At 37.7% G+C, this 27,132-nt stretch overlaps 1 protein-coding gene across 35 annotated transcripts in view; it reads left to right on the forward strand.

The window, feature by feature from the left end:
• Nucleotides 1-27,132, forward strand: part of SOX6 (SRY-box transcription factor 6) — a 720,388-nt gene that overhangs the window by 669,400 nt on the left and 23,856 nt on the right. For all 35 annotated transcript variants that reach the window (XM_070803611.1, XM_070803609.1, XM_019974613.2 and 32 more), the window contains one exon: nt 898-1,006. In XM_070803611.1, the coding sequence (XP_070659712.1) occupies nt 898-1,006 (109 nt within the window). The remainder of the gene's footprint in view (nt 1-897; nt 1,007-27,132) is intronic.

Genomic DNA, 27,132 nt, shown 5'->3' on the forward strand with positions numbered 1-27,132 from the left:
AATTCAAGCTGACATGACATTTAATATTGTTTCATAGTAATGAACAACAAGGTTTCATTCATTCATAAGCACAACACAAAGCCAAGTTTGAGTCTGGAGAGAAACAAGGAGGAGAGAAGGAGACACGTGCTGTTTTTCTGCAGACAAGAACACCATGTTAATGCTGGTCAATGAGCTCTCTGCTACTGATCCAGAGAGCGACAGAAGGAGAGCTCATTGTGATGCTTCAGTCTACTGCTCCTAGAAGGACAGGTTAACAAGTAGAACACCTTTGGGTTTTCCTAGTGTAATGGCAGAAGTGTTTAACTTTCCTGACTCAAGGGCTGGCGGGGAGTGGTGTCCTGCTTCTCACTTACCAGGAAGTTACAGTTCAAACTCCTAAACAAAATACAGTATCAGTGCCGTCATCTAGTCTGCCTGCTTTGAAATATTTGTTTTTGAAATCTTCTTGCCTAAAATTCTGATTTGTATTTTTCCAGGAGTACCAATGCAAACTCTGATCTCTAAATGGGAAATTTCCCCTCCCCATTGAATAACAGTATATATTCTAATGGAAACTGCTCTTTCAAATTTTGTGCTTTTGGCTCACACCTTTCAGTTGCATTCCTTTTAGATTACTGGAACAAATCCAACCAAGAGAAGATGTGCAGTACAGCCCTGGCAGGTTTCCTGCCACAGATGTCCTTTCCTTAGAGCTACTATGGTTTAGGTGCTGTCAGCACTGTTGGTGCCACAAACAGGCTTTAGTGGAATCTTCCTGAAAGGTTTTCTGAGTTCCAGTTGGTCAGAAATGATGTTTGTAAATTCAAGTTTCATCCATTAAGCAAGATAGAAATTGGAAGGAAAAAGTGGCTGCTTTGGAAGCTAGAATAAGTCTCTGGTTATTCTTTCCTCTAGGAAAGAACACGCTTTGAAAATTTGGGGCCCCAGTTAACAGGAAAGTCAAGTGAAGATGGAAAGCTGGGCCCAGGTGTCATCGATCTTACCCGGCCAGAAGATGCAGAGGGTGAGTGGCTTTTCTGTAGCTCTTTTCTGCTGCTCTGTGTGTCTCTAGAGGTGCGCCCGAGTTAGATATAGGATCTTTATGGTCTTTCTTGGAAGTAACCAGATCAATTTTCTTGGCAAAACAGAAGAAATGTTAGTCTTCATTGTGTGTTACAGTTGAGGAATTTGAAATTCATGTAGATCCTGTTACTGAACACAGAGCAAAAAGAACTTTCTACATTCCATTGAACAACAAAATTCTGTTTCAACCACCTCAAGACTTCCTTATTTATTTATTTTTTTTAGGGACAAACTTACAAAGAAGGATTTTTTTTTTAACCCCCATACAAATGATTCCCAGGTGCAATCAAACCCTTCTGGAAACTAAATGATAGTATGAAGCAGATCTGGTGTAAAATTAATAATTGCTGGGGCAAGGCCCAGCCTGTGTCTGGATTCTAACCTTCACAAAGTCTTTTGACAATCTGGATGGTAAAGACCAGCTTTACTCTCAACGTGTTTATCCCCAGCAGTATCAATGCCTGTCCACTCCTCTTTCCTTTTTGTTTGTTTGTTTTAAATGCACAAGCAGCGAATCAGCAGAAATTGCTCCCCAGAGGCTGGGTACAATTTATGAGTTAGGTCAGCACTTGAGTAGTAATGTTGCCTTGTTATTTACTGTGTCATCACAGAGTAGGGGCTGGTTTTCCCTTTAGCTGTGCCTTTGGCAGAATCCCTCCCACCAGTCAGAGAAGATTAATTTGTTCTCTTCAGAGTAACACAATACTTCACCCATCTCGGGTCCCAGCTAAAGTCCTTTAGCTTGAGGGGAAGAATCTTACTGTTATCCCTTTTACTGGTATGATTTCTTCCAGGACCCTAATCCCTTGAAAATGTATAAAGACTTTTCATAGCAGCATCTGAACTAGGCATGGCTTTTAGTGATGGTTGGAGCCATCCTAGGCAGTTCAGAAATCCCTGGCATGAGCACTAAGGGATGGATAGTATCAGACATTAGGAAGCACTCCAGAGAGTTTTCAGATGGCAGGTTCTTCATACCAATGCTAAGTCACTTCAGTCGTGTCTGACTCTGTGTGACCCCATAGACAGCAGCCCACCAGGCTCCCCCATCCCTGGGATTCTCCAGGCAAGAACACTGGAGTGGATTGCCATTTCCTTCTCCAATGCATGAAAGTGAAAAGTCAAAGTGAAGTCGCTCAGTCGTGTCCGACCCTCAGCGACCCCATGGACTGCAGCCTACCAGGCTCCTCCATCCATGGGATTTTCCACGCAAGAGTATTGGAGTGGGGTGCCATTGCCTTCTCCATATAGAAGAGACTAATATTTAATGGAAGTCCTGGAGACAGGGTGTTAAACTCTGATTGGTTTGTGCATGTGTGAGAACAGGGAAGGAAGGAAAGAGAAAGGAAGAGGAGGAGGAGGGGGAGCAGAAGAGGAGGAATAAGGAGGACTCAAAAGCAGAAATCGCTCACTGTCTTTCATGAAAAATGTGTACTGAGAGCAGAGTGACACTGAAATTTTTATAGGCACTTAGAGATACAGGGTTCCCCCCCTCCCGGTGAGGACTAAGGTTCGGTGGTTTAGGGAGTCAGTTATTCAGATGTGGCCCATCTCAATTTTGTTGGAAGATGATGCTGTAGAGTACCTCATTTTTTACTAGACACAATGAAATAATACTTTTCATCACTTTGGAGTATTCAGTCTGTTCTTTTTTTTTTTTGGTAGACTAGGAGTTAGAGAATTCTACCACCTTATCCTTGTTCTGAGTTTTCTTAATGTCATTCATCTTTCTTCACTTAGTGTCTTAACTGTGTTGTTTAGTTGCTCGGCTGTGTCCGAATCTTTATGACGCCATGGACTGTGGCATACCTGGTGTCCCTTCTTAACTGTACAATAGGTATAAAGTCATTTGCCTTTCAGTAATGCTAATAATCTAATTGATGATATCATATGCTTGGTAAGTTAAAAATCATAGTCAGAGTTATTAACCATTATGAAAAGAAAAAATAAAAGGCTTAACTGTAGAGAAACATATTATGTAGAAGCTTCTTTGGAACTTCCATTCAATTCAAACACAGATTGTTTGGATTCAAGCTAATTTCCTAATTACTATGCTTTTTTTAAACAAACATTTATTAAGCATTTATATTCCAGAGAACGTGCTAAGCTTTTAACCCATATTTTCTCATGTAAATCATATACAACTATGTAAAGAAGGTTTTTTTTTCCATTTTACAGATGAGAAAATTGAGGCTGAGAATAGTTAAGTAACTTGCCACAGGTCATATAGATAGTAAGGGCAGAGGTGAGAGTTGATCCTAGGCAAACTGACTCCAGAACCCAAGCTGTTAAAGTACTGTGCTCTCCTGCACCCCTTGTATATACAGATGCATAAGTGGTGCCTTCATTTTTCTGAACAAACTCCTTGTGACCTTTCTCAGTATGGCCCATTTCCTCTCCCCTAAATATAGCAAGTCATGCCATGCGCCCGCTCTCGTATTACTCTGTCACACATAACAGCACTGCCTGATGAGTGTAATAGTAGAAGGCCTGTAGTGGCCCAGGAGCTTAAGGAGCGTGTGAAAACCTCCCTTCAGAAGCTTGCCCAGAGTTGCCATTGAGACCTCGTGTGCTTTTGGGGGACTGTGAGTTCATGAATGGAGTCAAGTTACCTGCTCTAATACCGACAGAAGTGGAGCGCCTTTGTGAGGACTGCTGGGATGGGTAGCAGCCTTCTGCTGACTTCAGGATATTTCCTGGCATCTGTTCAAGCGCAAGCTGATTGCAAAGCCTGCTGGAGTTTCAGCTCATATTAAAGTCAGAGTAGATAACAGGTACACATAATACTTTCTCCACTTCGCTAGTAAGAAGGAACTGAAGTGAAAGAATATTAAAAAATGTATTCACTCTTTCATTCAATCTTGGTCTAAAAACAAACAAACATTTCTTGAGTGCCTGTTCTGTGTGCCAGTCCCTGAACTACACACTGGATAAACCAAAGGAAGCAAAACAAATATGTTCCTGACCTCTTAGAACTTAAAGTATAGTGAAGGAAGATGGAAGATTAAAAGGGAAATGCATAGATAATAAGGCAGATATAATTATCACTGAGAAAAGTATTAAGAAGATCAAGACTTCTTTGTTCCCCACAGTGGTTCAGAGTGGAAGCTACTTAGGTAAGCTCCACTGCCAAGTGAGTTTTAAGCTCTGGCTCAGGATGCCATCCCTTCTTTGTCCACACATGATCTGGCTTTGAACAGTTGAGATATTTTTCCAGCTTTATTGAGATATAATTGACATATAACCTTGGTGCAAATTTAAGGTATAAACTGTGATGATTTGAAAACACATATATATTGGGAAATGATTACCACAATAAGGTTAGTTAGCACCTCTATACCTCACAGATTATCTTTATTTGATGAGAAAATTAAAAACCTACTCTCTTAGCAATTTTCAAGTGTATAGGCAGTAGTTTTAACTATAGTCACCCTGCCATATATCAGATCCCCAGAGCTTATTCATCTTATAAATGGATTTTTTTACTCTTTGAACAATATCTTTCCATATCCCCTTCCTCCCAGTCCCTGGAAATCACCATTCTATTCTCTGTTTTTATGAGTTTAGCCTCTTTTGATTCCATGTATGTGTGAGATCATATAGCATTTGTCTTTCTTGTCTGACATCATTTAGCATGTGCCTTCAAGGTCATCCATCTTCTTGCTAGTGGCAGGGTTTTCTTTTTTTATGGATGAAGAATATTTTTATCACATTCAAAAGTATAAATGTATTGTTTTCTATGTCTTGGCTATTGTGAATAATGCATAATGGCAGTTTTAAGGGTCTCTCCCCTTCCTCTGGGGCTTCGCTGGTAGCTCAGATGGTAAAGAATCTGCCTGCAATGCAGGAGACCCAGGTTCTATCCCTGGGTTGGGAAGATCCCCTGGAGAAGGAAGTGGCTACCCACTCCAGTATTCTTGCCTGGAGAATCCCAATGGACAGAGCAGAGGAGCCTAGCGGGCTACAGTCCGTGGGATTTCAGAGTCAGACACGACCGAGTGACTAACATCCCTTCCTGTGCTTTCACCCCATTCTCCTGTGTGGCATCTGAAGTGACTAAAGTAAGCCTGGCTTCACAGGATAATGTCTGCCAGTTGTGAAAATGCCAATATCACTTAGTAAGCAATTTGTAGATCTGCTTCATAGCTTTGAGCATAGAAGCAGCAGGGAAAGGTCACCAAAAGAGGCAGCTGTGCATGTGTATTAACCACTCATCAAAATCAAATGACAAAACCGTAAGCCAAGAAAACAGAAATTAAAAATATAAAAGGCAAATGTCTTCAAAATTTTATTTTTAAAGTCCAGCTGTTATTTGGCTTGAATATGACAAGACAGCATTTCTTGTTCACCATGATATTTATAAAACTACAAACTCATAGTGCTGGGGGCTTAGGAAACGTGTTTAAGGTCTTGTTATACTTTGGAGCATTTGATGGCTTTGTTTGTATTGAACTCACAAAATTTGTTAGCTCCTATGTAGGGCATGTAAGGAAGAAAGGACTCAATTAATTGAGTCTGTCACCATGTATTAAGAATGACAAACAGATGTTTAATTTTTTATGGACTTTTGGCATTTCCCCACTCCTGTTCTCCTTAGGCCAGAGTGCAGTTCTTATCCCAACCCTACTAATTTCAGGGTTGCAAAGTATAGTAGAAAGGGCTCTGGTCTGGTTATTGGGAAATTTGGATTAAAGTCCTTTGCTAAATAGAGGCAAATAAGTGACCAATGCCTCTGGGCTTAACTTTGTCTTTTAAAGGAGGTATGTTGGATTCTGTTATCTCTAGCGGTGTTGCTGTAGGTGTCACTCAGTTGTGTCCTACTTTCTGCAACTCTATGGACTGTAGCCTGCCAGGCGTCTCTGTCCATGGGAATCTCAGAGGCAAGAATACTGGAGTAATTGCCATGCCCTCCTCCAAGGGATCTTCCCAACCCAGGGATCGAACCCACGTCTCTTATGTCTCCTGCATTGGCAGGGCGGTTCTCTACCACTAGCGCACCTGGGAAGTCCTCCATTATTTCTAGGGTCCCCTCCAAATGCAAGATTGCTATTACGGTCTTCATGAAACAGAATGTGATTCTTATAAGAAAGGTGATCTGTTCACTACAGCTTTCATTTAGTTTTTCTTTCTTTTTTTTCAGAGAAATAAAAGAGGAGACCAGTACCTTTGGGAGTGTATTTGCTCCACTTCCTGAATTGAATTTTTGAGTCCCTTGATCTTTTCTATTAATGAGAAGATCTCTCTGGTAGTATTTCCCAGTTACTTTCACAGGTGGACGCTCCCTTTGTCTTTTCCTTCTCTTCCCCCAGCAAAAATAGTGGTAGCTTGCCTCTTTTTTTTTTTTAACGTATTCTTTGCATTCTGTTTCTTCTCTCTCATACACTTTTATTTTTTATGTTTTTTTTTAAATAGCTTAGATAAGAAAACATTCTTCTAACACTTCTTTTAATTCTTGAATTTAATTACAGTGTCCCAGTCGCAGAGGGAGGCCACACCTCATTTTGACGTGGAGCATAGTGGAATATGAGCTCTAAAAGGGATGAACTCTGAGAGTGATTATCATTAGGCAGGCTTTTGGGGCCCTGGATTGGAACTGTAATGATGTGCTGTCCTCCATGTATTAAAAACTTGCATTGATTTGAATGGAAATGGATACGTGCACCAAGAATAGCCCCTTTTAGAAAACAGTTGCTCTCAGATTTGCTTAGAAAGGTTTTATAGATTTGTACTGAATTTGTGAGTTGGATCCAAGCCAAAATGGCCTTAACCCTCTGAAAGCTTCATTTTTTTGTGTGAACTTCTGATTGCTTCTAAGTTTTAAATCTTGATAGCTTTATTTTTGTCAACCTAAGCTCTCTGTTTATAGACAAATAACAGAGACTGCAACTTTTCCTTTTTCCTTAAAAAATGTACCACTTAATGTGAATGTCTTCTCTTAAAAATCCTGCTTACCCTTTGATCCATACTTTGGGAAATCTCTGAAGCTTTTCTCATTTCCTTTCTCTTCCCTGGATCTTTACTCCTGGCAGAGAAGGAGGATTGACTTGATGATACAGGGCTCATCCAAGGCAGCAGAGGCAAACCAGAATATAATCTAGGGACGGATTTAAAGGCTACATCTGCTTATACTTTGGAATGTAAGGGTCATTATTAGTTCAAGCCCACCAGATATAGTGGTGGGCTTGTTATGTTGTTCACATAACAACACTTAGATTCTCAGAACTGGAATAAAGGAGAGACATGTATTCAGAGTGACAATTCCATCCAAGAAATCCCTTTCTATATCCCTGACAAGTAGTCATCTTACTTCTGTTCAAATGTCTCTAATAGTCTAATGACAGAAAACAGACTACTTCTTGAGAACTCACTCTAGTTCTAATTATTAATTCTTTGTTATTTGTCTTTGCTTTTTTACAACTTCTATTCATTGGTTCTAGTCTTACTTTTGGATTCCAACAAGATGAGGCCTACAATTTCTCCATAAGACACTCCTTCAGATATTTCCTAAAGGGTTAGGAAACTCAACTTCCATTTGTTCCCTTCTAAGTAAGTCACGTTCTTTTCCTGAATTTTCTTATCTGTAGTTGAAGAAGTTTGTCTAGGTAATTTTTAGTCTACAATTCTTTAACGCGTTTTCCTACTACCATACAATTGAAATCATTCACCTTAAGTCAGCCAGAATGTAACAAGTGTAAAATAAGGACCACGTCATCTTTAATATAAGTGAAATTATCATTGAAATATACCAGAGATGAGATGTCTTTGTCCAAGAAGGTATCTAAGTACTAGACTGTATACCAGGAATAAAAGATGGGGAACTATACATATTAAAATTTTTTAAAAATTCAGGTAAATGAGAAGGGAGTGCTAGCCAGAACCTTGCTGTGGACTTCCTGGTCTGGCCTTCCAGAGGTTTCCAGGCATCTTAGAGAAATAAATAGGCAAAGAAGTCTATATGGAGCCAGCAGGCTGAGGTCTGAGGCCAGGATGTGTGGCCAGGGAGACCTAGGACATGGTGAAGACTAACAGCCACAAAGGCTGGGAGATAAGCAGAGATCAAAAAGCCCTCGGCTTTGGACTAAGTCTGTGGTATGAGTATCACAAAAATGTATTTTACTGTGGATATAAACGGTTTTAGAGGATCCTGTGCACCAGTTTATATCAGCACTATATATAAAGTGCAGCTCTCTTAAACAAGCAAATAAACTTCTCTTAAAGAAATATATTTGCTATGTCTTAAAAGCTCCCAAATAACTTTTAATGTTGGTAGAAAACAATTTCCATTGAACTCTCGAAGTGATGGATCGTCCTGATGGGACAAGAGAGGGAAATGTCAAGATTCTTGTATAACTCCATCCCCTAATACTCCATAAAGAGAACTCAACCTACTTCTCAGAGTTGCTTAAGCTGGAAAGCCCAATCAAAGACGCAGCATCCCCTTAGTGAGGATCTTAGCTCGAAGAGCCGATTATTTTTCTTTAGGCTGCCTTCTTTAAAGAGGCGTCATTCACACACACACACACACACACACACACACACACACACACACACACAATTATCTAGTTTTCTAACTGAATATCCTCTGTTCTGGGGAAGAAATGCTTGTCTATGCCATTACTGAATCACACAGAGGTACCCCTGCCCCCCTATCTTGCTATAGCAACTGGGTGGCAAAAGATTTAATGCTATCTACCATGAAAATGAGACCCAGGACAAGAGCAGCAGCATATGTTCCCAATGGGATTGGGAAAGTGAGTCTATGCTTCCTCAGCAGTATGTGCATCTGCTTCACATAAACCAGCATATTAGAATAAACTCTGGATGATAGAGGTCTGTCTGCCATGTCTGGACTGTGTAGCGACTGACTGTTGAAGTGTTCCCTGTTACAGAATCCTCTTCTCTTGCCGGCAAGAGCCTCTTAATTTCCCATCTCCTGGCTACAGAATTCAGCCCAACCTTAGCCCGGTGGACCTCGGGCTTCCTTGGCCTCCTGTGTTATTTCACACGGTAAAGAGTCTGCCTGCAATGCGGGAGACCAGGGTTTGATCCCTGGGCTGGGAAGATTCCCTGGAGAAGAATATGGCAACCCACTCCAGTATTCTTGCCTGGCAAATCCCACTGGATGGAGGAGCCTGACAGACGGTAGTCCATGACATCACAAAGAGAAACAACTGAATGACTTCACTTTAAGCTGATGGAATTTAAAGAGCCTCAGGGCAATTGGTGTGCTCTTTAAGTTATCTCTGCTTAAGGTCAGGATTGAATTTGAGACCAAACTTTTTCTTTTTTTTTTTTGATTGATCCTTTCCTTCTTTTCAAATTCTGATAATTTTGCTTATCCTCCAAATCCAATAACCACCCAGTTCTCTGGTTTTCTGTTATTGACTTCCTATCTTTTTTCCTTTAACTAAGAAATTCTTATCTTTGAATATTTCCTTCTTATAGATTTATTGTCTCATTTTACTCTGCTTGCCTATCATTGTTTGTTTATACATATGATCTCTCATTTCATAATCTTCAGAAGTGATACTCTGTAGACTTCTCAGGTGGCACAGTGGTAAAGAATCTGCCTGCCAATGCAGGAGATGCAAGAGACATGGGTTCGATTCCTGGATCAGAAAGATCCCCTGGAATAGGAAATGGCAACTTACTCCAGGGTTCTTGCCTGGAAAATTCCATGGATAGGGGAGCCTGGCAGGCTACAGTACATAGGGTTGTAAAGAGCTGGACACAACACAACTCTGTAGACTAAGCCACCAGTTCCACTAGCTCAGTCTTTCCAAACAGGATCTATCCCTACTTAGAGCCCCCCAATCTTTAGTTTTATCCACATGTTCAAATTATAACTTAGTGATTATCTCCTATGTGCACAGCACTGTTAAGGACATGGAGAGAAGGGTTTTTTAAAAGATGGACTATACTGTATTCTTCAAGGGCTAGTAATGTAGCTAGGGTGATTATATTAGCATACACAGAAAAAAAGAACAACCTAAAGTGCCATGTGTTTAAGTATATCATTAGAGAAACAGAAAAGAGTGCTATTTAGAAGAGGAAGCTACAGTGCTTTGTTGATAGCAGTTATTCTGGAAGACCTGATAGAAATAGAGCTGGGGATAAGCCTAGGTTTGGAAAAACAAAGAAAAAGAGAAGAATTTTCAGTTGAGGGAATGAATAATCCAAACAGAAATGGTAAAGCGCACGGACATTCATAAGGAAGTTTCAGAAAGGAAGAGTCAATTCTCATCTCTGTGTTCTTCACCAAGCCCAGTACAGAACTTTCCACATGTTTGTACCCAGGGAATATTTGTTGAATTGAATATGTTATAAAAATAGCTGGGTTCCATAGAACTACAGCCTTGAGTTCAGTAGAGCTAAGGCTGAGGAATTTGGGCTTTGCGACCAACTAAACAGGCATTAACCTTTAGTTGTTCAAGATTGACTTTGATTATGTATAGAGGTTGAAAATAATGGAAAAGCAGAAGTTAGGTTGATTTGGTGATCTGTTAGTCTCTTTATCTTTATTCCTCTGTTCTCGTCATTTCAGAGGGAATATTCAATGGTTATCTTTTCCTATTACATCATGAGAGAGCTGAGTAGGTGTTAGGAGGGTTTTTATTCAAGTCATATTAAAAATACCTGTTTTCCTCCTGGGTATAATACTCATTTACATATGATTTCACTTTGTCTGCTGTGACTGTACAGTGCTTTACAAATCAGTCTTATACTTTTTCCTCTCACTAGAGGAGAGTGATTTTTTTTCAGTTGTTTTTGTTCAGTGGATACTTACCCTAAGACATGATGTCCCAAATTAGGTCATGGTACCAGAGGGAAGAGATTGTGTAAGAACTCATCAATATTTGTGCTGTACTGTAGATTGTTACATTTAAGAATAGGCTGTAAAAAGTAATTCTGAACTAAAACTTAATATCCCAAGTCTCAGCCCTGGAAAGAAGAATTTCATAAGCAATATATTCAACTATTTAAAATTTTTACTAAAAGTAAAAATTACAATTTACTGGTATATGTATATTTACTTTCATGGTAGAGAAATCACTTCATACTTCTTCAATATAAGCTCCCGTTTCACTCAGCAGGTTGATCCTGCATGAGGACAAGGTGAAAAAGGGTAACAGCAGCTACTCCACGCTGCAGAATCACAGAACAGCTAATAGAGGAGAAAGGGAAAATGATTGTCCACTGTCCCTGAAGCTCCACTGCCCTTTACTTATTACATAGGCAGCAGTCTTAATCCTTTGTTATTCCAGCGAGTCTGTCTCCCTTTTCCTTTTTTTTTCCTGGCTTGAACTGAGCAGCATAGTTTGGCTACAGGTCCCACAAGTGGGAACTGGGGAGATGTGAGAGTTTCTTTTTGATTGTGTCTTATGCATATTGGATGTATTTTAGATCTATATCACAGGACACTCTTGAAATATATTTTTAGCTCTGGGGCAGAAAAGAGGCTCCACTAAGTAGTAAATTGCACTCTCCAGCGAAGGCTTCATTTTGCAACTACCCTGAAGGACAGAGCTGTGCAGTATAGGAAATATCACCCAGGTATGAGGCAGGACTAGGAAGGGAACAAGTGTGAGTTAAGCACCTGCTGTGTTCTTGGTGCTAGAATAGACATTCTACTACTTCTCTTGCCATTATTACTACTGCTGTTTCTAAGGGCATTTACTGTTTAATAAGTAGGTACTGGGTTCCAGTCACTGCCAAGAAATGTACATTCCTACTTAATGCTCACAAAGACCCAGAAAAGTAGAAGTTATTAGCTCTCTTTTATAAGGAGATGAAACTGTTGTTCAGAGGTGGGAAATAATTTACCCAAGGTTACTTATTTAGGAAGGATCAAATTAAAATTCAAACCCAGATCTGTCTAGCTATGTAGTATCTGAGCTATACTGACTCCCGTTTTTCTCTGAGATGAGCTGATTGAGTTGGTTGCCTTTGTTGAAGTAGTTTTTTTCCTGTTGGTTTTCATTAAAAATCAGAAAAATATAATGAGAAATAGAAACTTGTGAAAATATTTTTTTTTTTAGTCTTTCAAACCACACAGACATTAAGTACATTTCAGATACTTTCACCAGATCTCAGGACAAAGAATTTTTGATAGGCTACAAAATTGAGTTGGCTACCCAAAGTCCTTGAGCCATCTCCTTCTAATACTATTTCCATATCCCCAACCTTAAAATAAATTGGTTTCTACTGTACCTATGATCTGCATCTCTCATTCTAGTAAAAGGCAGATTTCCTGGAACAAATGAAAAGGAGACACCAATCAAATTAATTTTGTTGAATTTTTAAGCTAAGTCTAGATGCTATTGAAACAATTCAGCTGACCATTTTAGAAATTTATTTTGATGCCAAGTGTGAACCTTTGGGAGTAGTTACATTTCAGTTCACTGTTATTTTGCCATTTACTAACTGTGAGACTTGGGCAGTTTAACTTCTCTAACCTCAGATGTGGATTAGATGATCTTTAATACCCATCTCATGTTAAAAATTTCTAATTCTATAAACATGTTTTATCCATTTCGTATTGACTCTGTCTAGGGAAGGTCCTGTCATGTACCTGTTTGAATGTATGCTTCAGTTGTGTTTACACAAACGCCAAAGCATTAGAATACCTTTCAGATTTATTATTTCAAAAAAGCTCAGGTTTGCCTTATCATCCTTTCAGGATTTCCCTGAAAGTGGGAGGCTGGGATTTCAGAATTGCACACTGTGGAAAGTCAACAAAAGAAGATTAGAACCAATGATCTCTGAGTCCCAAACAACTGTGGGTTCATTTTCTCATTAAACCCATTTTTTATTTTACAGAAGGTTCAAGTAAGGCAAAGTACTTAGAGAATATAAGAAATAAATGGGGTTTATATAAAGTCTGATTTCAGAGATTCTTGGGTTCAAATGCAATGTGTAAACATCTGAATCTCACTCCAAAATTGTCACTGTTGAAGATGTCTGATGTTCTCTGTTATGACAATTGAGTACTTACCTTACGCCAGCTCTTGTCCCAGACCCTGAGGAAGCAGTTATGAGCAAGACACAGTGCAGTTCCTGCCCTTTTGAGGTGCACAGTCTGGTGAAGACGGTGGGCCCATGCAACTGACAATTTGGATAAAATATAATAAATGTAAGATAGGCACAAGGTACTGTGGGAGCCTAAAATACTTAGCCCAACATAACAAACCAGATAAGACTATCTGGAGAAGATGATCCCTGACATGAGTCAAAGAATAAGTTGATTGCAAAACAGACAGGAAATTCCAGGAAAAGGGAAAGCATGGGTTCCTAGTATAAAACAAGATGGTATATAGAGAACTAGAAGTGGTTTGGTATTATAAAGCAAAAATATATTCAAGTAGCCAGAGATGGAACTGGAGCCATAGTGACATGGCATGACATGAGCCAGGTCATGGAGAGCTTTGTGTACCATACCAAGGAGTTTGGACTTCATCTTTTGGGCATTAGGGAGCCATTGAAAACTTTAACATTAGGCATGCCCTGGTCAGAACTGCACTTGTGATCGATCACCCTAACTGAAATTAGGAAGAGATATTTAAGTGGGGCCTGGTAACTCAAAACTGGAAATAAAAATATCAGCTAGAAGACTAGTATTTCAAATAGTCCACCAGAAACAGTGAGGGCAAGGCAATCGATAAAGTGATAAGGATGGAAATAAGCGTATGGGTTTAATAGTCTTTGTTAACTGACTCTAAGATTTGGTTCCTCTTGGTTTGTGCTTCTTAATTTCATGTAGAGTCTACGGTAATATATTGAGTTGGATGAAGCCAGAAACTGCTGAGCAATATGAATTATTAAGTAAAGCCTTTTACCAGACTCTGTTCTCCAAGGGAATCTGCTTTAATCTGAGCCTGGTTCTCCTGAAAACTTAGGAAGCCAGAACCTTTTATTGTCTTACTTCCTGCACAGTGGTCTCTGGTTCAGACTTAAAGAATGCCCTTTTGCCTGGGCTCAACAGCTTGTAAGCCTTCCTTCTGTGCATACAAATAACAAATAGATAATAAGTAGAATATCTGAAGGTTCTCTGTTACCTTCAGGTCTTTAAAATAAAGAATCACGTAAGTTATCTCAGTTGCCCTTGGATCCTGTAGTTGAAATAAGATAAAGGGCTCCGTTGAGCTGTCTGTGTAAAGCAAATATAACTTGAGAATTAAAAGGAAAAAGTAAACATGGGCACCAAAACTGAAAGCAGGAGACTCTTGAAAACACAGACTGGTACATCACTGGTTAGAATTTCCTTCATTTTGCAAAGCCACGAGCCACATGCATCAGCTCACCACAAAGTCATTAAGCCTTTTTAAGCTCAGATGAAAAACATTAACAAATACCACAAAAGGCTTTAGTATAGCCCCTTTGTTCGTTCACATATGGCACTTTATAACTCCTGCGCCACTCTGGTCGTGGTGTTTGTTTAAGCTGCCTCCATCAGGCTGGTCCTGAAAGAACAAAAGACATCTTGAGCAACCCTAAGCAGGAAATGGGCTAATCTAAACATGGTTTGTGACACTTTAAGTAGAATAGAAAGGGGAGGGATTGATTAGTCATTAATGTCCAATTGGCTCCATATGGATGTTGCAATAATAAAGCCTTTTTTTCAGAGCAGTAGCAGAGTTATTGAATTAGAGGTTTATGTTTCCTCAGAGCTGACCTTAGGGAATTCCCTTTTGGTTCTTCTTGTTGATCTTTTAAAGAGAATAGAAGCGTTATCCACAATAACGCTTGCTCATAATGCTACAACCGAGAAGTGCACTAATTTAGCATAATTTTAATCTCTACTATAATTTCAGTCCTTAGTGCTTTCTTTGCATGCTCTTGCATCTTTGGTGGGGCAGTATTTCCGAAGCCAATTAGACAGTGGCTTGAACTTCATAACTGGTAATAGGCTCCTTTAATGTGCTTAACAGTGCAGAGAAATGGTATCCTTACAGGGGAAAGTAATGTTCCAGCCAAGAAATGCTGGGTTTTGAGATTCAGAGTTATTTCATATCACTGAATAGTTCCTGGGGTAGCTTTGATGTAGGGTAAATGCACTGGATCTGGCTCTGTTCTTTGTTAGCAGTATACTGCTGCTGCTGCTGCTAAGTCACTTCAGTCGTGTGCGACTCTGTGCGACCCCACAGACGGCAGCCCAGCAGGCTCCCCCATCCCTGGGATTCTCCAGGCAAGAATGCTGGAGTGGGTTGCCATTTCCTGCTCCATGGCAGTATACTAGCAACAGGTTATTACAGAGGAGGGTAACCTACGTCTCTGGGTTTTGGTTTCTTCACCAGTTGTTGTTCAGTTGCCCAGTTGTACCCAACTCTTTGCAGCCCCATGGACCACAGCATGCCAGGCTTCCCTGTCCTTCATTATCTCCTGGAGTTTGCTCAAACTAGTGTCTTTTGAGTCGCTGATGCCATCCAGCCATCTTATCCTCTGTCACCCCTTCTCCTCATGCTCTCAATCTTCCCCAGCATCAGGGTCTTTGAATTGGCCCTTTGCATCAGGTGGCCAAACTATTGGAGCTTCAGCTTCAGCATCAGTCCTTCCAGTGGATATTCAGGGTTGATTTCCTTTAGGATTGACTGGATTGATCTCCTTGCTGTCCAAGGGATTCTCAAGAGTCTGCTCCAGTTACCACAGTTTGAAAACACCAGTTCTTCAGCACTCAGCCTTCTTTATGGTCCAACTCTCACATTCGTACATGACTACTGGAAAAACCATAGCTTTGACTATATGGACTTTTGTCAGCAAAGTGATGTCTCTTCTTTTTAATATACTGTCTAGGTTTTTCATAGCTTTTCTTCCAAGGAGCAAGCATCTTTTAATTTTGTGGCTGCAGTGATTTTGGAGCCCAAGAAAATAAAGTCTGTCACTGTTTCCTTTTCCCCCCATCTATTTGCCACAAAGTGATGGGACCAGATACCATGATCTTAGTTTTTTGAATGTTGGATTTTAAGTCAACTTTTTCACTCTCTTTCACCTTGATCAAGGTAAAGTGAGACAAATATATTTACCCTCTTACCCATTTCAGAGGATTGTAAAGAGGATGAAGATAATGTATTCACTGAAAGCACTTTGTAAATGTTATTGTAGGCAAAATTCCTTAATACACTTAATACAGTTTCTATTCTGGAAACTGATCTCTGGTATAGACTAGTGAAAAAAGTAAACTGTTCTTTAAATGTGTTACTTTGCCACACTAAGTAGTAAAACATCTGTTTCCAAATTGTTCAATGGAATTTTTTCTTAATGTATACAACACTACATATGTTTGTATCTCTACCTCTATCTATCTGTCATCTACCTGTCTAATTTATTCAGTGAATTTCTTGGTGTGGATAAATTCAATACTTAACATAAGAATAGTATTTAGGGTAAGTAGGGATAAATGAATCTTAAAATTAAAACAGGAAAATGAAAATTTACCTATAACATCCCTGTGCATTAATGAAGATTAATGGTCAAATGAAGAGTTAGTACTTTAATCAAAGTACTCAGATAATTCATCTTTCATTCCTATACCACTGGTTCCTTTTTTTTTTTTTTTTTTACAATGAACACTTCGCTTTATTAATTCATTTGGTCCTCATCACAACACTATAAGATAAACCTTATAATCTTCATTTTACAGATGAGAAAACAATCCAACCATTAACTTAGAAGAACAATGCATTCATATTTTGCATTTGCCTTCTTTAAGTTACAATACCCATCAGTCAATCGTTCTTTCTAACCTATCTAGATAATCCTCTATAAAAGACATAGAGTGCAAACCATACTCTTCCACCACTGGCATCCCTCCTTCTCTGAAGATGAAACACATCAGTTCTCTAATGATTAAGGTTCTTGCTCAGCCATGGAATGTATATTCCTGTCAAGTAAACCACTAGGATAACCAAATCATCTATCTCTCTTATTTTTCAAGAAGAAACCAAATTTGAATATCAAGTAGCCTTCTTATAATGAAAGTGGGTTCACATTCTGGCAGCAAGTGGGAGTGCAGTTAGCAGAACTTCCAAAATCATAGACAACTGTCAGCCATTCCTCCAACATAGTGCACTAGACTTCTACAATATTAAGATACATTTGGTGAGATAAACTTGGTGAAAAAAGATCCAACCTATGTAATAAGACTACCTTCCCTCTTTCCTAATTTTTCATGTCCACTTCTAATATTCCTTCATCTTCTACATTTTTGTTTGTGATTCACTCATGATCGTTTTCTCTATTAACCCAAATGTGTCACATAACTCTTTACAAAATCTGACAAGAGGAAATTAACTATTCTGTTGATTGACTGAAGGAATCTAAAATAGTGTGATTGTCAAGGACCCAATGGTATATATTGCATTTGCCTTTTTAAATTAGTAAGCAGTTATACGATTTTGCCCTTTTTGATAATGAGACCGTTTTGTTTTTTTTTTTTTTTTTGAGTTCACAATGGCCTGAATATGCCACAACTCAGGTTTATAGAGAAAAAAATCTTTCAGAAAAATATCACTTTCATTTGTTTGTCTGGTTTTCTTTTATTTTGGTACTTTTGTTTTTACCTTTTAAAACTAAGCATTGAATTAATTTTATTTTGGATAGTATCTCACTGTTTGGATATACCACAGTTTGCCCATTTTCCAGTTATTTTTAGCCTTTGGTTATTCTGAATAGAAGTGCTGTGATAGTCTAAAAAGTTTTCATTTGTTTGGGGTAAGTGTTTAGAAATGGAACTGCATGTCATCAGCAAGTCTATATTTTACTATATAAGAAAATGCCAAACTGTTTTCCAAAATGGTTATGCCATTTTTTACTTCCACTACCAATATATTGATATCTGAGTTCCAGTTGCTCCATATCCTTGCCAACAATTAGTTTTGTAAGCCATCCTAGTGGGTGCAAGATGATATGTGGGTTTAATTTGACTTTCCTGATGACTAATGATATGGAATACCTTTTCATGTCTCATTGGCCATGACTGTGTCTTTTGTAAATTTTTTTTTTATGAATCTTTTGCCTATATTTAAACTATATTGTCTACATTTTTGTTCTTGGTAGAAGTTCTTTATATATTCTTGATACAAGTTCTTGTCAAACGTGTATTGTGAATATTTTTTTCCCAGCCTGAGCCTTAACAATCACTTTGATAAGCTGAGCCTCAATTTTGATAAAGGTCAATTTATTATTTTCCTTATATATTAGAGTTTTATCTGCCATATCCAAGAATCTTTGCTTACTACAAGATCACTAAACTATTCTCCAAGATACTCCTTGAGGAGTGTTATAGTTTTTGCTTTAATTTTAAATTGATTCATCTCAATTAATTGTTGAGTGTAATGTGTGATATGAGGTCAATTTCACTTTTTTCCAACTCCAGGGAAGCCCACTTTAACAATGTGTGGTAAGAGGTCAGTTTTACTTTTTTCTACATATTTGTCTACTTGTTCAAGCACTGTTCGTTGAAAAAAATTATTAGTTCCCACTTTAATAGCCTAAGTCTTTATTGAAATTTGACCATATATGTGTGTATTTAATTCTGGACTCTTTATTCCGTTCCACTGGTTCGTCTATTCTTATAACAATCCCATACTGTCTTTATTACTCTAGCCTTTACAGTGTTACAAAGTATTTTTTACTCTAAGCCTTGAAATTAAGTGGTTTGAATCCTCCAACCTTCTTCATGTTTGTTTTGGATGTTTTCATATAGTTTTAAAATCAAGTTGTCAATTTCTTAAAAAGTCGTTTGCAATTTTAATAGGATTGGGTTGAATCTATAGATAAATTTGGGAAGGAATTGACATTTTCAAATGTTAGGTCTTCAGATCCATGAACATGGTATATTCCTCCATTTATTTAGGTTTACTTACTGAACTCATAAATATTGTTTTTTAGTGCAGAGGTCTTGCATACTTTTTTGGCTTAATTTATTACTAAGAATTTTATTTTCCAATGCTATTATGAATGTAAATTTTAAAATTATTTTTTAAATTGCTCTACTATTAGAAGTACAGTTGATTTTATAGTTTTTTATGTTGCAGTAATAGTAAATTCACTTTTTATTAAAAAAAATTATTTATTTATTATTTTTGGCTGTGCTAGGGCTTCATTGCTATGCACAGGATTTCTCTAGTTGCAGAGAGCAGGGGCTACTCTTTAGATGTGGTGTGCAGGCTTCTCATCGTGGTGACTTCTCTTTTCCAGGCTTGGGCTCTAGGCACACAGGCTTCAGCAGTTGCAGCATGGGGCTCAGTAGGCTCTAGAGCACAGGTTCAGTAGTTGTGGCTCACACGGGCTTAGCTGCCCCATGACATGAGATCCTCCTGGATCAAACCCATGTCTCCTGCACTGGCAGGCAGATTCTTAACCGCTAGACCACCAGGAAGCCCATACATTCACTTTATAGAAATTATTTTGCAAATTTCTTAGGATTTTTTTAACGTAAAAAATTATCCATGAATACACTCAACATGACTTAATATTCTCCAGTTTGCATGCTTTTTATTTCTTTACCTCCAGTAGAATGTTGATTAACAGTGGTCAGAGTGGGCATCCCTTGCGTTGTTCTTCATCTTGGAGGAAAGCATTCAGTAGTTCACTGTTAATTATTATGTCGTACAGATTTTTCTTAAAAGTACTTTATCTGACTGAGGAAATTCCCTTCTATTATTAGTTTCCTGAGAGTTTTTGTCATGAATTGGTATTACATTTTGTCTAAACCACTTTTTGAATCTGTTGTGATGATCATGTTTTTCCCCCTTTGTTTTGTTAATGTAGAGAATTACATTGCCTGATTTCAAATATTAAATTAATATTACATTTTAATTTATCCTGAAATAAATTCTACTTGATCTTGTTTTATTATCCATTTTACATATTATTGTATTTAATTTGCAAATATTTTATTAAGAATTTTGCACTTATGCTCAAATCTCTGTCAGGGTGTGATGTTACTTCATAAAATGAATTTGGGAAGTTTTTTCTTTCTCTACTTTGTTTGTGTAAGACTGCTATTCGTTTTTCCTTAAATGTTTGGAAGAATTTACCAATGAACCCACCTGAGATTGGAGTTTCCTTTGTGGGAAGGTTGTTGACTATAAATTGGTTTTCTATATTAGCTATAAGAGTATTCAGACTTTCTATATATTCATAATTGAATTTTAGCAGTTTGTGTCCTCCAAGGAATTTGTTCATTTCATATAAGTTGTCAGATTTATTGGAATTAAGTTAGTCACAATATTTGCTTTCTATCCTTTTTAATGTGAGTTGTATCTACAGTGATATACCCTCTTTCAATCCAAATATTGGTATTTTTGTTTCCCCTTCTTGTAGATCAATCTCATAAGGGTTTATCAATTTTATTGATCTTTTCAAATTACCAGTGTTTGCATTGTAAATTGTTTCCTATTCCATTGATATCTACTCTGTATCTATCCTGAAAATCTCCAATTTTAACTGGATTATTTAATTTATTTATATGTAATATAATTGTTGATTTTGATGGGATAAAGTTTTACAATTTTCTATTTTTCTCTTTGTTCCCTCAGTTTTTGGCTTTCTGTTACTACTTTTCTTCCTTTTGCTTAATTGAATCCTTTTTCTAAGCTATTATTAAAAAGAGATAATTTTTTTTTAGAGGAATTTGCGGTTCACAATAAAACTGAGGGAAAGATAAAGATTTCACACACACTCCTGTCTTCACACATGCATAGCCTCTCCTGTTACCAGCATCCCACCTGAATGGTACATTCGTTACAATCGATGAACCTATGTTGACACGTCCTAACCACCCCAAATCCATAGTCTGTATTAGGGTTCATTTGTGATGTTATACGTTGCTTGGGTTTGGACAAACGTATAACATGTATCCATCATTATGGAATACAGAATATTTTCATTGCCCTAAAATTCCTGTGTTCACTTACTCATCCTTCCTTCCCCCACCCTTTGAAACCACTGATCTTTGTACTGTTTCCTTTTGAATCCTTTTTTAGTCTTCCATTTGAATTACTCTACTGGTGTTTTAGCTATACTCCATTGTATTTTTAAATTTTTTTTTCTAGATTCACTATTCATCCTTAATTTGAATATCCCTATAGTTAAAATTATACCACTTCTCATAAAATAAAGCAACATTTAACTTTTACTAACTTGGTCTTTTGTGCCAATGTGCTTTTTTTCTCATAATTTTACCTCTTCTTATATTATAAATCCCAGAATACAATGTTGTATTTTGTATTAGTCACTTGTCTTTTAAAAATATTAAACAATCAGCTGTTTTTATTATGAAATCCAGAAAAGACAAAAGTTTTTAATTTAGTCACATATTTCTCATTTTCAATTCTTTTCTATTCTTTCTATGTGTCTAAGTTTCCATCAGATGTTATTTTTCTTCATCTTGAATAATTTCCTTGAATGTCTCTTTTGGTATGGATCTGCAGGTAACGAGTTCTCTCAGCTTTTGTTTATCTGAAAATGTGTTTCATATTCATTTTTAAGCATATGATCATTAGATAAGACCACTGATTTTTTTTTTTTAGCAGCCTAAAGATATTCTATGGTCTTCTAGTCTTTATTATTTCTAATAATCAGCCATAAGTTGTATTACTGTCTCATTTTATGTATTATGTGTCCTTTTTCTGTAGCATTTTCCCTTTGTCTTTGGTTTTCAGCAGTTTGACTAATGTTTAGGTATGATTTTCTTTGTATCCTGCCTGTGATTGTCTGAATGCCTCGAACCTATAAGCTGTTTTTTTTAAACCAGATTCAGGTAAGTTTCAGGCCATGTTTCTTCAAATATTTTTCTGTCACAATCCTCTCTCCTTTCTTTCTAGAATTCCAGTTACACATATTTTAGGACAATATATTGTTTTACATACTGCAAAGTCTCTGCTTACTCTTTTAGCTTTTTCTCTTTCTGTTTTGAGACTAGCTAATTTCTTTTGATGTATTTTCAAGATCACTGACCCTTTATTCTGCACTTGAAAATGCTATGAAGTCCATTCAGTGTATTTTCATCTCAAATATGTCTGTCAGTTCTAGAATTTCCATGTTTCTTTGTGTAGTTTCATTTCTCTGCTAAGTACCCCATTTATGCATTAATTATGATATTATTTTTCCTTATATACTTGAACATATGTTTTAATGACTTCTTTAAAGTCCTCATTTGCTAATTACACTATTTGAGCCATCACAGTTCCTATTGATTTTTTTTTTTTTTTTTTTTTTTTGAGGGTGGAAAGGTCTCTGGGTCATATTTTCCTGATTGTTTGTACATCTAGTTATTTTTTTTTATTATTATCATACATTGTGGATTACAAATTATAGAGACTCTGGCTTCTATTATCTTTCTCTGTTAAGAATGTTATTTTTTCTTCTAAGAGGCAGTTAAATTGATCTCATTGAAATTGTAGAGGCTTAGTTTTGCATGTTAGGTGGTGACTGTTTCAGTTTTGTCTTTAGTCCTAGAGTGAATCCTTAGTCTTGAGATGTAGTCTTTATTCAAAGAGTGATCCCTCTGGGGTTTCAGTGGAAAGCCTGAGTTTTTCATGGATACTTTCTTACTTGGTAGGATTCAAATCCAAATTCTGTTTAACTTGCAGTGGGCATCAGCTGAAATTTCTTCTCAGATTTTTCAGATATACAGACCTGATTTCCACTGGAATCACTGAAATCATCCCTATACCTGTGAAGTTCATGTGATAGCCACTCAGAAGCCTCAGATTATCTTTCCTGATACATTAGGCCAATTAAGACAGATCTTCCGTTGCATTCCAGCCACTCCATGCTAAGTAGACTGGGGGATGTCTTCATGGAAAAGCTATAAAAGCAGGGTTTTACTCAGTGATATTTCTTTCTTTCTAAGAGTTAATCCTCTCCAGTTTCTTCTTAATTTTGGTAGAGCTCAAGTACCTTCAATTAGTTGTTTTTCTATGTTATTTTCCTCCAGAATTTATAATTATTATATGACTAAAAGTTAGTCTGATGTAAGTTATTCTGCCATTACCAGAACTGGATCCCAGAAGAGAATCTTTTGTGCTAATATTTTACTTACATTCATTCTGTCTGACAAAATGTAAATCTTAATGGGCCTTTGAGAAGGTATTTATTCTCTTACTTTTCTCTATTCTTTATTTCCAGTTCACTAGTAATCACTGAGACTGTTCAGTGGTAATTTCTAATTTAGCTTCCATTTTGATATCTTGTATTTGTTCATGTCCCTACCCTGCTTTTTTAAAAACCTTAAAGACTTCTTGACTTTATAGTTAAGGTACTTGGCAATCTTGCTCCTACTTACTTTCTGAATTTAATCTCTTGACATTCCCTTATTATTATTTTTTTTTTTTAATTTAAACAAACTCCAGTACTCTTGCCTGGAAAATCCCATGAACAGAGGAGCCTGGTGGGCTGCAGTCCATGGGGTCACTAAGAGTCGGACACAACTGAGCGACTTCACTTTCACTTTTCACTTTCATGCATTGGAGAAGGAAATGGCAACCCACTCCAGTGTTCTTGTCTGGAGAATCCCAGGGACGGGGGAGCCTGGTGGTCTGCTGTCTATGGGATCACACAGAGTCAGACACAACTGAAACGACTTAGCAGCAGCAAACAAACTCAAGCCAAAACCAGATTCTTTCTATTCCTTAAAACCCTCTATGCCTTTGTTATAACTCTGTCTTTACATTCACACATTCTGCAGCCTAGAATGCTTTCACACTCATGAAAAGTGAAAGTGTTAGTCACTTAGTTGTATCCAACTCTTTGTGACCCCATGGACTATAGCCTACCGGGCTCCTCTATCCATGGAATTCTCCAGGCAAGAATACTGGAGTGGGTAGCCATTCTTTTCTCCAGGGGATCTCCCTGACCCAGAGATCAAACTTGAGTCTCCTACATTGCAGACAGATTCTTTATTGTCTGAGCCACCACACTTATATCCACTGGTAAATTCTCACTCTTCCTCTTAGATACTACCTAAGCAGTACTTGCTCTCTGCAGCTTACATACTATTCACCTCTGTCCACTCCAACATTAATAGCCTCTCTTCTCTGCTTTCATAGTATTTTGAAATTACCCATGTTAGCACTTACAATGTTTTGTAATTTTCTATTTCTGCATCTCTTTCCCTTACTGGACCAGATTCCTTTAAAACAAGGCACATGTATTTATCTTTGTATCTTCTGTCACAATGCTGGGTACATCTGAAACTTGTCAGAAGTGTTTGCTGAATTAATGCATACATAAATGATTCCTAAGCACATTACAGAATTTGCCAGAGTTCCTCCTTAGGGAGGACTTTATATATGCACAAATCCACACCAAACGCTTACTCATTCACTCACATAACCCTTGGAATTTACCCAGGAAGGGGGCCTCTTTAGGATTAGTTCAGGACCATTGCCATAGGCTATGATGGTTAAACTAGCCTTCTTTCCAACCCACCTGGAAAAACTCAACTTTCTGTATTCTTTTTAAATCGTTTAAATCACAGATCCCTAAGGAAGTTTTTGCCTTGGCAATTTCTGCTTTTTCCCCCATTGACTATCTTTTTTGCATCTAACTGAAAGTTTGGCTTTATACAAGCTGATACGGGAGACAAGAATGAATTAACCAGTCTGAGCCCCTTCAGGGAAATGGAGAGAACAGGAATTCCTGGAGTAAATGGAACGAATGCTTTTCCTTGTTGCCTGGTGTGATACTGTTGGCCTCCTGTTATTTAGGAATGGTGTTGCTGATAATTAAAGACTCTTAGGTCAGCTGGAAAGCAGTAGTCTCCAAGTACATAGCTGTAGGTCTAGGCATCTTCCAACTGCTTTTCATGAGAAGACATATTATGAATATTGAACTCACAAATGATCCCTCTGCTATTAAAAGTAAAAAATCTGCCTCTTAGAATTATGAGCTATTCCCTTAGGATAACTCTGGATTCTGACACAGAGCATTGGCTATTTTAGAATGAAATGCTTCCCCCACCCCTTTTTTAACTTGATGTTATTTCTCAAAGTAAATGAGCAGTATGAAGTCACATTTGATATGTAGATTCTAAAGTTAATTATAGCAGAGAGTCAATTTTAAGCTTCAAATTTTCAGACTAACAGCATACCTTGTAAAAATAATACTATATAGTATTATATAGAATTTTCCTTATCTGTTTAAAAGCGCTTTCTTAATATACAGTCTCTATTTTTAAATTTCTGAGTTTATATGCATGTATGCAGTCATATGTGTTTTTATTACTACAACAATAATTCCCTTACCAGTTTGTTTCATGAAGCAGCTTAGAGAAGTTATGACCCTTTTATATTTTCTTAAAATTCTGACTCTGATCATATATCATATATCAGATCCAATTTAAGAGTAGTTTCAAACCTTGGTCTCTCTAGATAAGTCTCCTCTCTTCCCATACCTTGGTTTATTAATACACCACTTCTAGTTTTAACTTGAAGTATCCCATTCATTTTTCAGTTGACTCCAAGCACTTGGGAGAGAGAAAAGGAGACAAGAAAAAAGAGATGTATATACACCCTGACGTTTCCTATTTTCACTTTCTTAATTCACATTTCTATACTATGTGCTGTGCTTAAATTTCTCAATATCTGGGAGCGTTTCTTGTGAGACTAGAGATCTTCTGTGTAATTCAGTGTCAATCGGTGTCATGTAAATATGTATTATGGGAGGACAGACAAGGTCACTGTCGGACAGTTGGTGGGGTGAGACATGAACTCTCTTCCTTGGAGAAGGTAGAATTTAGTTAGGTAAAAGTGAGTAGGAAGGATATACTAAGACTGCGATATGGAATGAGAGGGAGAGAGACTGAGCATAGCTATGAACATATTTGGGAGAATCAATTGATATGTAGTAGAGGTGGCACTAGTGGTAAAGAACCCACCTGCCAATGCGGGAGACGTGAGAGATGCAGCTAGACCCCCGGGCCGGGAAGATCCTCTGGAGGAGGGCGTGGCGACCCACTCCAGTATTCTTTCCTGGAGAACCCCATGGACAGGAGAGCCTAGTGGGCTGCAGCCAATAGGGTCGCAAAGAGTCAGGTATGACTGAAGTGACTTGGCATGCACATGCTGAAGATCTACTGAAACCAGAGTCTAAAAATCTACCATGATCAGTCTGCAGGAGATTAAAACTTCCCATTTACAATGAAATACATCTTGTAAGTAAGTAAATAAATGGAAGCTGGCTATTTGGTGTTGATAGAGGTAAAGAAAAGCCATGACAGTAAAAGCAGACCTTGAATGTTAATCACCTGTAGCATAGTAGTTAACTCAGAATAATATTGAAATGTTTTTGTATCTGACATTCTCCACAAGCCTGTCTCCTGTGTATGCATGCAAGTATATAAATTGCTGAATTCATGTCAGTTGTAAAGTAATGGCACTGAGGGCATCATAAATTACCATGGTGATCCTCAGGAGAAGACACTGTCGTATCTGAATGAGTGTTTCACTTCCAGAGTAATGTATGCCTTCATCTGGCCCAGCAGTCAGCATATTGCCCTGCGTTGATGGATATTGTCAGCTGGAAGCTACACTACATTTCACTGCACAATAAACATGGCTGTCAAACCCATATAAAGTGAAATCAATTTATCCTGTATGGTCAGTGCATTTTAAATGAAATTAATGTACTGTGGGTATGGTGGCAAAAAGGTAGCATATTAGTTATGCATCTTGGGATTTGAGACTTTTCATGTAAGGGATCATTCTATCTAGTAGGCCTCAAAGAAGGGCTGTATATAAAATGTGTTATTTTGCATGGTCTTCAGAAAGGGGCCCCTCTCCCCTTCTTCATGTTTAGAAAAGAATTGATAATATTAGCCAGTTCAGCCCTTTTATCCTATCTTTTGTTTGCAATAAATGATGACCATATTTGCCAAATAATAGTGTACTTTAATGTTCTAATTTATTACTAGCTGTGACACAAACAAATTTCTACTTAATCAGGTAGCTGGAAATAGAGTAGAAGGGCAGAGATGAATTGGATCGTATTTTACCTGTGTAATCACTCCACTGAGCTGAAAGGATTTGCTTTTTCTAAAATGTAGGGATGTAGGTTTTAATGTAT

The sequence above is a fragment of the Bos indicus genome, chromosome 15, assembly GCF_029378745.1.
Source record: "Bos indicus isolate NIAB-ARS_2022 breed Sahiwal x Tharparkar chromosome 15, NIAB-ARS_B.indTharparkar_mat_pri_1.0, whole genome shotgun sequence".
In the NCBI taxonomy this organism is placed as follows: domain Eukaryota; kingdom Metazoa; phylum Chordata; class Mammalia; order Artiodactyla; family Bovidae; genus Bos; species Bos indicus.